The sequence below is a fragment of the Zingiber officinale genome, chromosome 8B, assembly GCF_018446385.1.
Source record: "Zingiber officinale cultivar Zhangliang chromosome 8B, Zo_v1.1, whole genome shotgun sequence".
Classification (NCBI taxonomy): Eukaryota; Viridiplantae; Streptophyta; class Magnoliopsida; order Zingiberales; family Zingiberaceae; genus Zingiber; species Zingiber officinale.
This window is the reverse complement of record NC_056001.1, coordinates 44,194,881-44,210,412: the sequence shown is the minus strand read 5'-3', so window position 1 is coordinate 44,210,412 and position 15,532 is coordinate 44,194,881. Positions and strand designations below refer to the sequence as shown.

Below are 15,532 nucleotides of genomic sequence, written 5' to 3'. Positions count from 1 at the left end.
GCTCGGTGTTGGATGGCGAGGAACAACCTATGTACTTTCTGAGTCACATTCTAAAGGATGTTGAGTCTCGCTATACTGGTCTCGAAAAGCTTGCTTTCGCGCTAGTCCTCGCCGCACGAAGACTCCGTCCTTACTTCCTCACGCATACAATAATCGTCATGACGAATAGCCCTCTAGGGAGAGTCCTGCTTAACCCGGAGGCGTCCGAGTGGCTGATTAAGTGGACGACCGAACTCAGCGAATTCGACATCTAGTATCAGCCCCGCTCGACGATTAAGGCGCAATCCTTGGCATATTTCGTAAGAGAGGTACAGAACCCCGAGCTCGAAGCTTTATGGAAAATATTTGTGGATGGATCATCCACTCGGCTCGGAAGTGGAATTGGTGTCTTAATGCTTTCTCCTCAAGAAGAGAGGATGCATCTGTCTGTCCAGCTAGATTACCGAGCAATAAATAATGAAGCAGAGTTTGAGTCCCTTATAGTCGGCCTGCAGGCCGCTTGACACGTGGGGGTTAGTCGAGTAATCCTCTACTCAGACTCTCAACTGGCCGCCCAGCAACTCTTAGGAGCTTTTGAAATAAACAACGCAAGGCTCAGGCTATACGCGGAGGCCTTCGAGAAACTCAAAACCAACTTCGGGGAAGTGGTCGTACAGAAAATTCCCCGAGTGGAAAACCAGGCGGCGGACGAATTAACTAAACTTGCAAGTTCGATATCGCCTGTCGTCATCCAGCAACCGATCGAGCAGGTGTCCCTGGTGGCGCATATCGACAGAATGGAGGGTCTCGCGTTCCCAAGCCATTGGAGAGCGACGATAGTGGAATTTTTGCGATCGGGGGCTATGCCGTCCGATCGGGAAGAAGCCCAGTTGTTGCGAAGGAGAGCCGACCGGTTCACCCTTATCGGCTATCAGCTCTACAAGAAGGCTTTTTCTCGGCCGCTGCTAAAGTGTGTCAGCTCGGAAGACGCAAAGTATATTTTACAAGAAGTACATCAAGTAACCCGCGGGGGACATCCGGGTGGCTGCTCGTTGGTAAGAAAGATTCTGCTGACCGGGTACTTCTGGCCAATGCTCCAAGAGGACGCAGCTCGGGTCGTCGCCACCTGTCTCTCCTGTTAGAAATATCACAACTCCACCCATCGCCCCTCGGAGAAGATGAAGGCATCCACGGTGTCCTGCCCGTTCGACTAGTGGGGCATGGACATCGTGGGGCCTTTCCCTATGGCGATCGGACAGCGGAGGTTTTTACTAGTGGCGGTCGACTACTTTTCCAAATGGGTCGAAGCCGAACCGTTGGCAAAAATAACCGAGTAGATGATCAAAAAGTTCATCTAGCAACACATAATATGTCGGTTTGGCATCCCACGTCGGCTCGTGTCAGACAACGAGCGACAGTTCATAGGCTAGGAGCTTAAAGAATGGTGCGAGGGGTATGACATTCAGCAGCACTTCACCTCCGTAGCTTACCCACAAAGTAACGGACTAGTAGAGTCGCCAATCGGGAGATCCTGTGGATTCTTCGGGTTCGACTCGACCATATAGGGGGGACCTGGGTGGATGAACTTCCAGGAGTGCTATGGGCAATCCGCACGACCCCAAAGGAAGGGACAGGCGTTACTCCGTTCCACTTTGTATACGGAGGAGAGGCGGTCGTCCCCGTCGAGGTCGGTGTGGAGTCAGATCGGATCCAGAGTTACGACGGAGATAATGCCGAGCGGAGACTACTAGAGCTGGACTTGGTAAACGCGGCGAGAGTGAAAGCAACCGTCCGGCTAATGGCGTATCGTCAAAGAATGAAGCAAAACTACAATAGGCGAGTGATTCCCAGAGCATTCCATGTTGGTGACCTGGTATGGAAAAGGTAAAGTCAGTCGGCGATGTAAGCAAGCTGGAGGCTCCCTGGACCGGGCCTTTCAAAGTCATCGAGAAGCTCCGATCGAGCGCCTACTACCTAGAAAATGAAGATGGACGGCGGCTAGAACGACCGTGGAGCGCAAGCCATCTCCAGACGTACCAAGCTGGGTGAAAGGTGTGCCAGTGTAATTCATTACGTGTACGTTCTGTTCTTCTGTATCTTGACTGCAGGAGTAAAATCAAAGAAAACCAGGGATACGAGCAATTTATGCCGAACGGCAAAGCTCCACGAAGACTGTCGAGCGACGACATTAAATCACAGAGTCGGACCGGCGACTATAAACCCCCCGGCCCGAAGACTGTCGAGCGGCGACGTTAAATCCCAGAGTCGGACCGGCGACTATAAACCCCCGGCCTGAATACCATCGAGCGGCGATGTTAAATCCCAGAGTCGGACCCGCGACTATAAACCCCCTGGCCCGAAAACCGTCGAGCGGCGACGTTAAATCCCAGAGTCGGACCGGCGACTATAAACCCCCTGGCCCGAAGACCGTCGAGCGGCGATGTTAAATTCTAGAGTCGGATCGGCGACTATAAACCTCCTGGTCCGAAAACCGTCGAGCGGCGACGTTAAATCCTAGAGTCGGGCCGGCGACTATAAACCCCCTGGCCCGAAGACCGTCGAGCGGTGACGTTAAATCCCAGAGTTGGACCGGCGACTATAAACCCCCCGGCCCGAAGACCGTCGAGCGGCGACGTTAAATCCCAGAGTCGGACCGGCGACTATAAACCCCCCGACCCGAAGACCGTCGAGCGGCGACGTTAAACTCTAGAGTCGGCGCGGCAACAGTAAACACCCCGCCTAAAAAACCATGAAGTGCCGCTCGGGAAGAATGCGTTTTAAAAAGTAAATAACAAAATTGAGAGGTTATATTAATTCGCTGAATGACGGGTACACAGACAAAAGCTGGGTAACACTAACTCGCCGATCGGCGAGTGTACAGATAAAACTTCAAAAATTTAGAGGCACTCCTCACTCCAAGTAATCAAAAATCGGCTCAGGGATGGCATCGAGTAGCCCGGCTAGGTCCTTAGGAGGGATAGATGTCGCTTCGGGAAGTTGACCCTTGCCTTTCAGATAAGCAGTTGTCGAATTAATGGCTTCCTCGAAGGCGATAACGAGCCGGTCACACACCTTCTGGGCAAAGCCATCCGAGCGGATATAAGCCTGCCTCATCACAGCAAAGCGGCCCGATTCACCATCTTGGTACTCCTTGAGGGCAGCTCGGGAAGCTTCAAGGGTGTCTAGGAGATTCTTCAGTTCTCCTTGGAGTTCAGTCTTCTCCACCGATCGGCCTTTTCATTCGGCGGACAGCATGTCAGCTAATTCCTGAACACGTTGCTCCAGCGCCCGGGCCTCAATATTTTTTGCGTCTAGATCAGCAATGGCCTTGTCCTTCCTCGAAGTCGCCAGGCTGATCTCCTGGTCTTGTGTCTTGACCATGGCTTTAAGCAGAGCCGCCGCGGTTCCCAGCTCGGAGGATTTATGTCGCTCATCTTCCAGGAGCCTCTTTGTTTTAGCCAGCTCGACCTTCAGCTCAGCAGGAGAAGGCCCCTGGACCGGGCCTCCCCCGAAGATCTTAAGCTTCTTCAACTCTTCCTCTAGCATCGCCAAGCGGTTGCTGACTGCGATGCTCTCCACACAGTTTTGCACTTAGAAAAAATGACACTAGGAGTCAAGCAAAATAACAAGGTAATCTGATGTTGGGAAGGCATACGCCAGTGGCCTGCTGCAGATGGCTGTCGCCGAGCTGACCGGGAGTCATCAGGGCAACGCAGACCCTCGCATCGTCCCATACTTTGGCGAGCGCCCCCCTAATGGTGATCTGATGTTCAGGAACTGTAGGTCGGTCTGCTGCCAGGAGGAACTCTTTTGTTGGTAGGTGTAGAACGACCTTGACCACTTGGCGGCCGCTCGGAGTAGACTGAGCTGAACCCGAAGGACCGGAAGACTGGCCGATCGGAGCAGAAGTGATACCTGGGCGACGAATACGTCGACGGGCCGGGGGCAGAGAGATGACCGGTTGTGCTTCAATCGGGTTTGTCGGTAGATTGAGCTGTGAAGGAGTTCGATCCAAGGAAATTGCTTCGACCGAGGCTGGAGCCAGGTCAACCCTTGCGGAAGGAACACCGGCTCGATCAAACACCTGTGTCGCGGGTGTGGCTGACCTGGCGGGTATCTCTGTCCGGCGCCGTTTACGGATTATCAAAGGAGCATCCTCGGCTGTGCACTCTGCGTCCTCGTCTTGGACAGAAGGAAGTCTAGCGGACGAAGTAGCATCGCCCACCGCTTCGGTTGCAGAAATCCGAGCGGCCAATCCACCAGCAACAGAAGGTGCTTCACCGCTCTCACCTTCGTGGGAACCGACCGGCGCAATACCAAGGTCGGCCATCTCCTTAGCAACCGTCGCTTCGATCTCAACCGCCCTCAACCTCATCCGCTCGGTAGCACGGGCGTACATCATGATGTCAGCTGCAGAAAGGGAAAACAAATCAGTTAGATTAAAAGGGAAGAAGGATCAGGAATGCTCTTACCCATGTTGCTTCGAAGCTTTGAGCAGATCGGACTCAGCCCGAACACGTATAACACGCCTTCACAAAGAAGCTTGTGGATATTGAACTTTTGGTCGGCTAGCATGTTGGCTGCGTGAAGGTAGTCCGGCTGGCTCTTTTATTTTCCGAGCTCTGGTGGAAGCGGTACGGTGGTCTACCACTGGGTTCGGAAAGATGGCAGCTCGGGAAGACGCAGGTAAAAGAAGTACTCTTTCCAGTGTTTATTCGAGGTCGACATTTTGTCGAAGAAAACAAGGTCGATCCGTGACTGGAAGAGAAAGGTTCCTCACTCAGACTGTTTGGGGTAGTAGAAATAATGGAAGATCTTGGGGACTAAGGGGATGCTGTGTAGCCTAAATAGGACAACTACTCCGCACAACAGCCTGAAAGAGTTTGGAACGAGCTGGCCGAGCGGGAGGCAGAAGTAATTACACACTTCACTGACGAACGGATGTAGGGGAAAGCGTAGATCGGCTACAAACTGGTCCCGGAAAAAACAAATGGTGCTGATCGGCGAGTCATGTGGCCGATTGGATGGGGTAGCTAATATTAGTTCGTGGTCAGAGGGAAGTTCGAAGGTTCGTACGAGGCTCAGCGCGTCCCCCTCGTCAAACCGACTCTCCATGGTGGTATACCAGAGGTCAGGGGCGGGGTCAGACTGGTGAGAGGAATTGGCCATTACCAAGACAAGGGGCGAAGCAAAAGAGAAACAGCAGGGTCAACGGTAAAGATGACTGGAACAATACCAAAAGGGCACAAACACTGCGAGAGTGCGAAGAAAAACGTAAAAGAATGGAGAGGCAAGGGGCAAGGAAGCCTTATAGAGAAGAAGGTGATCGAAGGAGAAGACGAGAGGTCGCCGGAATGCTGAGGAACAAAGCCGTCGGAGCACCAAACGTGAGCAGGAGCTCGAAAACACGAAAGTAAGCAGCGGCGAAGGAAAGCGATAAGAGCATTATAGAGGTTGGGCTCGATTACTCTGAGCCGTTGGATGCAGGTCACAGGGTCCGAAGACTGGATCCGACCGTGGAATTCAAAAGGGCAAGGGTCGTATCAGCCCTAACAACCTGATCGCGTGGTGTTGGCGGCAGCGCCATGCGTCGCTCGCTCATAGGGGCACATTTAATGGGCTCCATTACTGAGGCGTGGCCGCATGCTCGCCCTCAATGGTGAGGATTTACGCGAATCCCGAGGGAATCCTGAAGACGTCAGCATTGACCGTCGTTTGATCGGCGAGGCAGATGGTGGCAAACCAAAACTCTCAAGAGTTTCAGGAAATGTGCTGCCGAGCGGCAGGGTTCCCCTCCAGCGTTCCCGAGCGGTTAAGCATTTTCGGCAGAGCGGCTGTCAGATCACTAGGCTAATGGTCCAGTCAGTCGGACTTGAGGCCTCTTTCGACTAGACTTGAGGGGGAGACACGTGATCTGGCGGTAAGCATAGGGGGACCCGCATGGGCAAGGATCAACGACACGTGGAGGTTAAGGTCAGAGGGGTCAACCTACGGGTTCGGCTGATCAGAGAGGTCTCATGATCGCCCGTCCTGGAGAAGTCTTATGGCTGCTCGGCCAAGATTGCGCCAAGGTTGGTGCAAAGACAACTCGACCACGAGTCGGACTTCCGACGCTCACAAGCTGCCAAGTACAGAGAAATTGTCGAGCCGATCGGCATGTCCACTCGGCTGAACTACAGCTCAGCCAAGGAAGTATTCTCGCTCGGTCCGGCGTGCCTTCAGGTCCGAGCCCTACGGTGCCGAGCGGCTCTTCCACTCGGCCCGAAACGGACAAGGGGCAGAAGGGGACAAAGGGAGCAACTAAGGATATCCTTCTCGAGATGTGTGTCGCCGACAGACAGCATGGTTGGCGGTTGGACCGGATAGAGAATCGTACGGTGGAAGTTTCCACTGTCACGTCAGAGATATGCTCGGACGATTGCGGCATGATGTCAGACACGCTTTTCTGACACGACTATTTCAAGTATGCTTTGAGGAGCGTGCACGCTTTGGGATGCCCCCCCGGAAGCCCTATATAAGGACCCCCAGGTTTCGACGGAGGTATGCATTCTCATCTACTGAAGCTCTTGGCCTCATTACGCTGTTTCGATTTCCTCTCGCCGGACTTGAGTATCGGAAAGCCGTCGCCGGGACCCCTTCCCGATTCGGTTTTGTTGCAGGTTCATTGGAGACCACGTCATCTCGAAGTCTATGCGGAGTCAACAGAGAGCGTCACGTTCCCAGCGTCCATCGACTCAACTCTCGGACAGGATCACCTCCTATTAAATAATTTAATTAGATTAAAATTAAAATTTTATTTACAGATGAGTTCAGATGGACTGATCTATCTAGGATTCAAATTTTGATAAAATTAAGATATATACTTTCTTTATTTACTAATTATTATTTTAAAAATTAATAATTATTCATGATTTATATTCTTCATATTCATCATGAAATAAATAAATCTAACTGTCCCATGTCCCAGGTTCCGTTGCTTCTTTGAGCCTTCTTGACATTAATAAGCCAAACCATTGCTCTCTTGAAGAATTGATGTGGGCTAGCCACACACGCTAATTCAGTTGGATTTTTCTCCGCATTGACCGCTTCTGCGCGTTTTGTGACTGTCTCGATGATAAATTCCAAGAACAAATTATTGTGTTTTTGGACTCCGTTTTCAGCGTTCAGACAGAGAAAAAAATGTGAAGTTTCCAATGCGAAGAGATCGTGCCGACTGTGGACACCCACCTTGTATCGCTGTTTAAAACAAAAAATTGGCGAGAAGTTTACACAAAGAGAGACAGAAGAATTTTTTTTTTTTAGTCAACGTGACAACTCTGTTTTACTGTAAAATTATGCTCACTTAGCGAAAAGTAAAATTAGGAAGAGCGAAAAATAAAAATAAGATTTTTTTTTTTTTTTTTTGTAAAAACAAGATTTTTATTATTTATCTTATTAAAATTTTAAGAGATAAAAGAAATATGATCATCTGATAATTTTAAAGATAAAATCGGTCATCTTAAAATTAGATAAAAACAATAAATAAATAAAATTACATATGTATTTATTTCTTTTCATTCATAAAATTATATCATATAATAAAAAAATGACACACGTACTATTTTTAACTCATAAAATTATATCATATATTAAAAAAAAATAACACATACATTTTTTTCAATTATAAATAAATATATATCAAGAAAGAGATTTTTTCCATTATATTTTCTTTTTATGTCTTTAATTTTATTTCATCCCTCCCATGGTTTACTCCTTTGACCAAGGAGTATTTAGTCTCGGCCACAATTCTATAATGCAAAGAAAATGGCTAGAAGTTTAAAATGGATGGGATTTGCGTTCACAAAGAGAGAAGGAAAATTTTCTGGTCAACGTTGACTTGAAAAGGTAAACAAGACTACCACAATTTACTGGGGCATGCAACTACAAAAAAAAATCTACGTATAATTCAATTAGCCTAGAAAAAACCCCATAATCTGCCATAATTAGCCTAGACTATTTTTGATAAACCATAATTTCACTAGGAGCACTCTTTTTTTTCTTTAAGCGTCTAAAAAAGCATCTCATCTAAAATTTCTTGTACCATCCAACTCTAAATTCAAAATTTCCATATATATATATATATATATATATATAGTAAAATAATATAGATTCTGTCTTATTTTTTTAAAAAAAATAGTATATAAAATCAATCTCATTAAAATTTTCAACCTAAAAATATCTTTATTCTGTATAAAATATTAATTTAATATTTGTAAAAGTGGACCCCTCTTCTACTCTAATAAATACTTATAAATGTAGGAGTCTTAATGATAATGGTAGAACAGTAGTCCGCCCGGTGCCTATTTGATCCCTACCCAAAGAATGCGTGTTCTTCCACTACTCTGCTCCACTCTGCCTTATCCCACAAATCCTGGCTCATCCCCAAAGTCTTCCATCCATCGTCCCCAATTCAATTATTAATTAAACTACTGATTCCATCGATCGCCATTCCCTTCCTCACTGCTTGATTTCTCTGGAAGCTGAACTGCAATGGTTCCATCCCTCCTCTTCGCCCTTCTTCTACTCGCCGCCGCCGCCCCCGCCATCGCCGTGGAATCAACACGCTGCGACCGGACTTGCGGATCCACCACCGTTTTATACCCCTTCGGCTTCTCCGCCGGATGCCAGATTCGCCTCAACTGCTCTGCCTCCGGCGAGGTCCGCCTCGGCACGTACTTCGTCCGGAACGTCACCGCCAGCTCCTTAATCGTCGACGTGTCGGCCTCCTGCAACCGCTCCATCAAAGACGCGGCCGTGCTCTTTAGCGACAGGTTGTCCATGGCGGCGAGCAACGCGCTGTTCCTCCGCAACTGCACTGGAAGCGAGGGGCAGGAGTGCAGCATCGACACAGAAATCATCTCGAAGCGCCTCAACCAGACGAGCTGCGGCCGTACAGACGACGACATCCGGTGCTACTCCAGCGGCCGGACGGAGGGGTTCTACTCCAAGAAGAATTTCACGGAGATGGCGAAGCGGTGCAAATTCCTGTTCACGTCGTTGAGGTACGGCAGGGACGCCTTCAACCAGTCGACGCTCGTGTTCGAGTCTGCCGAGGTCGGGTGGTGGCTCCAAGGGGATTGCCGGTGCGCGGCCAACGCCAGCTGTTCCCGCATAGATTTTCCGTCTGGGAACGGAACCACCGGGTACCGATGCAGCTGCAATGAAGGGTTCACCGGCGACGGCTACGCCGACGGCGGCGGTTGCGGCAGAGGTGAGTGCCGCGCGTTTTCCGTCACTTCGCTTTTAATTTTTAAGAAATATGCTAAAATTAATCTATTAAAAAAATAATAAAAAAAAAGTACAACGCTTTATATTTCAAAAATATTTTTATTCTAGCTTTAGCTAAAGTATTTAAAAAATAGTTAATTTAATTAAATATTGTTAAAATAAAATTACTATAATTAAAATAATTTTAATTAAAACTTTTATAATTAAATTAATTATGACTAAAATTATTATAATATTAAAAATTAATTAAAATAATTTAAAACAATTTCAATTAAATTTAGTTTAAATTATTCCAAATGGAAACGACGATCAAAAGTTGTTTAAATTTGATCAATTTTAATCAAAACAAAAATAATTTTAAAATATAATATATATATATATATATTAAAAAATAATAATAATAAAATAAGAAGTGATCTTTTTGATTTTGGACTAAAATGCATGATTAAAAAAGAGTCGTGTCGTGCTCCAAGATGACTCATCTCTATTGACTTTGGGAAGTGGCGGTGGTGCTGACATCTTTCGGATTCCCTACATCTCTATTATTGATATGATAATAATTATGTTTTTAGCAAAAATGAAAGCCAAAAATAATGTCACGTTTTAAATTTTCTCTCCTACAAGTCTACAACAACAATTACTGTAAAATAATTTTACTCAAAATTAATATCACATAAAACAGTTTTAATTATGACTTTTCTAACTACAATTCTAATCTTATAATCAAATTAGATCAATTTTAATAAATATTATAATTTTTTTTTTCATATTTTTATTTTTCTTGGGACAGCATCTAAGTGCTCCTCAGAGCACCCCTGCCGGAAGGGAATTAACGTTGGAGTAATTATGGGAGGTAAATGTTTTTCCCTTTTTTTCTTCTTTTAGAATTGTCCACAAATCTTTGTTTAAGCGTTTACTTCCGATCGCAGGAATCGCGGCTGGATCCTTCTTGGCACTCGGCGTGGCGGTGCTCTGTTACCGCTTCTTCTTCCGCGGTGACAAGGCCTCGGAAACAGAGGAAGCCGTCGCCCAACGCCTCCTCCTTTCCGGCGCCGCTTCCGGCACCGTCGCAATTTACTCCCACAAAGACATTGAGCGCGCCACCGGCAACTTCTCCGACGCGTACAGGCTTGGCTCCGGCGCCTACGGCACCGTCTACAGAGGCCGCTTCTCCGCCGACGGCGGCTTCGTCGCCATCAAGCGTCTCAAGAACCCCGACACTGACAACGTCATGCAGGTGATCAACGAGATCAAGCTTGTGTCGTCCGTCAGCCACCCCAACCTCGTCCACCTCCTCGGCTGCTGCATCGGCCGCGGCCACCACATACTCGTCTACGAGTTCGTCCCCAACGGCACCCTGTCGCAGCACCTCCACCGAGAGCTCGGCGACGTCCTGCCGTGGCCGGCGCGTGTGGTGATCGCTGCCGAGACCGCGCGCGCCATCGCGTACCTCCACACAGCCGTGCGCCCGCCCATCTACCACCGCGACATCAAGTCGAGCAACATCCTGCTGGACTACAGCCTCCGGCCCAAGCTGGCGGACTTCGGGCTGTCGCGCGCTGTGGCGGCGGAGTGGTCGCATATCTCCACGGCGCCGCAGGGGACGCCGGGGTACGTGGACCCGCAGTACCACCAGAACTTCCATCTCTCCGATAAGAGCGACGTGTACAGCTTCGGGGTGGTGCTGGTGGAGATGATCACGGCCATGAAGGCGGTGGACTTTCGCCGGGATCCGAGCGAGGTGAACCTGGCAGCGCTGGCGGCGGACAGGATCGCCAAGGGACAGGTGGAGGAAATCGTGGACCCTGTGGTGAAGGAAAACTGCCATGGCCGGGGAATGGAGTCGGTGATGAAAGTGGCGGAGCTGGCGTTCCGGTGCCTGGCTTTCCACAAAGAAGCACGGCCGGCGATGACGGAGGTGGCGGAGGAGCTGGAGAGGATCAGGGCGGAGGAAGGAGGAGCCAGCGAAGTGAAAGAGGAGGAAGGCAAAGAGATGGCGTTGCCGTTCTTGTGCGTCAAGGAGCCATGGGGGAGTGAGCAAAGCTGCTCTTCGTCGTCGTCTTTGTCTAATGCTTCCTCCTCCGGCATTCTTCATCGCTAGCCCAACTTGATTTTGTTAAGAAATATTATCGAGCGAGAGAGCATCTATACGCTTAGTTTATGATCCGATAAATCATATTTAATTATGTCCCAAGTTCAGATTAGGGAGCTCGAGAAGACCTAATCTTGTAGGTTGGCCCAAAAATGCTAACGTGCTGATCCAATCCGAGAGATCGGCCCCTTGAATGGGGTCTTGGAACATGTGATGCCAGTGTGGAGTAAGGTCAGGGAGGCATGTTCTATTGGATTGGAGTAAGGTCATTAGCAGGGGATTACTAGATATCATGTAGAAACTAAAGAACAAAGAAAAATCCAACAACTTTATAATTTCCACCTCCATGAAATCTTATCTAAAGCATTATTAAGTTAATTTGAATCATTATATAAGGCTCTAAACTTCTAAATTTATGAATAGAATGTGCCATCTTATTGATAATTAGAGTTCCATGTAATGTAATAAATTGTAGATTAAAGCAAATCATAAGTTATGAATTTTGATTTTATTCATCTAAATTGTCCATTAAAATATTTGAACATAGAGAGCTTACCTTCATTTCCTCCACTTCCTTCCCGTGATAAAAAGTGCCATTATTTTGTAACACTCTTCGTGTCTTTTGTTGACATAGTCTAATTCTCTTCATTTGCTTAGACTTTCATTGTCTATTTAAATTTCCCTCTACCAAACATCCGATCCTCTTAGCCTTCCTGAATTTCCACGGCCAAACATCCGATACTATTTAATTGGCTCAATGTCTATTGGACATTCTATTTCTGTCAAATGTCTAATCATTTTCGACACATTTGAACTTTTCTCATTGCATCTGCAATGTTAGTGTCAACAACCTACACTTGACACACAACATAATGCAATGTAATTAGTGTCAACAACCTACACTTGACACACAATATAAACTTAACTTTAAACTTTTGTAAAATACATCAAAATTATATAGTCAAACTCAACCGCTTGGGGCATGATTAAATCAACACTACTAATGGTACAAATATTTTGAATATAACATTAATTGTCTAGCCATCAATCAACTATTAACAAGCCAATGTAGTGCTCCTAGAATTGAGCAGTTTTGTTTTAAAAAAGTTTAAACTTTGGTCGACTACCTAATTAACCAACTAGGTCAATTGATTGACTATGACTATTTCTAGACTAGCTTATTGACTTTAATTCTGAAATACCGGTTTCTTGATCACGTCCTTGCTTAAGAAAGAGAACTATCCGTATCCAAAATAGAGGTTTCTCTCTCTCATACCTCACATGGCAAGAGGTCATCTCTTGACCTCTTGTTGCCACAATGCCACAAGAGGTCATCTCTTGGACATTTTGTCTATCTAATCTTGTCATACTGGGACTTTATATTTATTAAGAGATGTCACCTCTAGATCTTCCATATCTATCATGTATCCAATTCTCTTAACCTATCTAAATTTTTAAGTACCAAACATCCAATTCTTTTGACCTATCAGGACTTATATTTTGCCAAACATATAGTTTTTTTTTACTTGCTTAGACTTCCAACTACCAAAATCTGATCTTCTTTGACTTATATTTACTTTTACCTATAAACATTCAGTTTTCCTTGAGCCATTTGAACTTTCACTGTTAAATATCTAATTCTTAATTTACTTGGACTTTTACCAAAACTTGTTGGACCACCTTTACTAAATGTTCAATCTTCCTTGACGCATTTGAACTTCCTTATTGCATTTCTAATGTTTGTATAAAAAAAATTTGCACTTGCACACTTGACATATATCCTGAATATCACAATACAAACCTTTCTTTTAAACGTTTTCCAAATACATCAAAACCATATGGTTGGACTTGACCACTTAGGACATAATTGTACTAATAGGAGGTTGTTGATGTAGTCATACTTGAGCTAGATTGATTTTGATATGGTTGGCAAAATCATTGGCATAATGTTTAAGTTAGACAAAATTGATATATTAAACAAAAGTGATATGATATTCTTACTCATGTCAAGTGCGCAGATGTAGGATATATTGATAGTAACTATAGGTGTAGTTTAACCAGTTTAGAAGACAAAAAGTCTAGAAGAAGTGAACTCCCAGTAGGTGGAAGTTCGTGACGTCTTGACAAATGAAAGTCCCAAGAAGTAAACTCCTGGCAATGGAAGTTCTAGAGGTGTGAAAACCTAATAGATGGAAGTCCTAGAGGTATGAAATCCTGATAGGTGGAAGCCTTGAAGGTGTAAACTCATAGTAGATGGAAATCTTGGAGGTTTAGACTCATGGCAAATGAAAGTTTTAAAGGTGTGAACTCATAGTAGATGGAAGTCTTGGAGGTCTAAACTCATGGAAAATGAAAGTTTTAAAGGTGAGCTCTTAGCATATGAAAGGTGTAAATTCATGATCGATGGAAGTCCTAGAGATGTGAGCTCTTAGCATATGAAAGTTGTGGAAAAGTGAACTCGTGGCAAATGGAAGTCTTGGAGGATTAAACTCCTTACTAGATAAAGTATCTGCTAGGGAATGGTTTACTCTCTTGTATTGGTGTAATCAACTTCTAGAGTTTTGATATTTGACAATATACCTAAGTCTGGTCAATTTGACCAAGGGTTGATCCAAACAGGACTTGATATTTGGAAGAAAAAAGTCTAGTCAGGACCAGATGACTAGCAAGAGTAAGTCCTAATTGAAGAATAGGCAGGTGAGAAGTCTACTGAGTGACTAGTCTTAGCTGGAGGTTAGACAAGGAGAAGTCCTGATGAGTGAAGCCAGACCTTAGTGAGTGAAGCTAGATAGTGGAAGTTCTAGTGAGTGAAGTCAGACTCTAGTGAGTGAAACTAGGTGATGGAAATTCTGGTGAGTGAAGTTGAACCTTAGTGAGTGAAGTTAGGTAGTGGGAGTCCTAGTGAGTGAAGTTGGGCCCTAGTGAGTAAAGTTAGGTGGTGGAAGTCCTGGTGAGATAAGCTAGATAATGAAAGTCCTAGTGAGTGAAGTTGGGCAGCCCTAAGGGAGGTAACCCTAGGTTATATGTGACCGATTGATTTCTAGTTGACCGCGCGCGGTCAACCGGACCAGCGAATCCTGAAATTTGTTAACACTATTTTACTTTACTATTTTATCTATTGTGTTAACTCAGTGTTGCAGGAAAGTCTTAGTAGATCAGCTTGGTCAGATACTAAGCAAGACCAGAGAAAGTCTAAACAGGTTTGGTGGTCTGGAGGACTAGATATTTGGCAGGTAAGTGAAGGTAAATCACTAGAGGAGAGTGACTAAGTGAGAATAGGGTTGTAAATGAACCAAACGTTCATGAACAAGTTTGGTGTTCGGCTTAGTAAGAGTTTGTTTATGTTCGTTCAATATAGACAAGATTAATTAAACAAACAATCTTGAACAACTCGTTCAACTAAATAAACAAGCCATAACATATATGTGTAATGTGTTCAGCTCATTAACATTCGTAAACAATGTTCATAAACAGTGTTTATGAACAATGCTCATGAATAACATTCGTGAACAATATTTATTAATAAAACTCTTTTCAATATGCTAAATAAACAATAAAATAAAAAAAGTTTAAATTATCAAGCTCAATAACCAATCAAACAACTAAAAGTTTCAAATAATCAAATAAACTTGAATTGAGAGCATAATAATATCTAAATGAACCAAGCTCGAATCAAACTCAAGCCAAGCTCGAACCAAGCTCAAGTTAAGCTTGAATTGAGAGTTCGATAACATCTAAATGAACTAAACTCAAGTCAAGATTTAAACAAGCTCAAGTTCATAAAAAATAAATCAAGACAAACTTGAACAATCATTTCAAAAGCTTGGTTCATTTTAAGCTCGGCTCGGCTCGGTTACCTTATCAAACAAGCTTGAACATCCCAAAGTTCGGTTCGGCTTGGCTCGTTTACAACCCTAAGTGAGGACGCATCCTGATTGAGGGGACAGTAGGCGTCAGTCCAATTTAGGTTAATTTCAGAAACCTAAATTGAGACTCTAACTAGATCTTGATCAGGAAGATAGGGTCTAAATCATAAATTAATCATATTTTTACCGTGCTAACTTTGTTTTGCATGTTAGATATTGTTGTGTTGGACTAACTTAATTTGCAGGACAAAAGGAGCAAAAAATACCTTGGGTGAACAGTTCCCAAGGTACCTTCAAGGATTGGAAGGCGCCTTTGTACTGTTCATGG

At 45.2% G+C, this 15,532-nt stretch overlaps 1 protein-coding gene across 1 annotated transcript; it reads left to right on the top strand.

The window, feature by feature from the left end:
- The first annotated feature begins 8,299 nt into the window (after positions 1-8,299).
- LOC122015319 (wall-associated receptor kinase-like 14) lies at positions 8,300-11,463 on the top strand. Its single transcript, XM_042572144.1, has 3 exons — positions 8,300-9,229; positions 10,037-10,099; positions 10,176-11,463. The coding sequence occupies exons 1-3, from the start codon at positions 8,509-8,511 to the stop codon at positions 11,345-11,347; spliced, it is 1,956 nt and encodes a 651-aa protein (XP_042428078.1). The 5' UTR covers positions 8,300-8,508; the 3' UTR covers positions 11,348-11,463.
- The last annotated feature ends 4,069 nt before the right edge of the window (positions 11,464-15,532 follow it).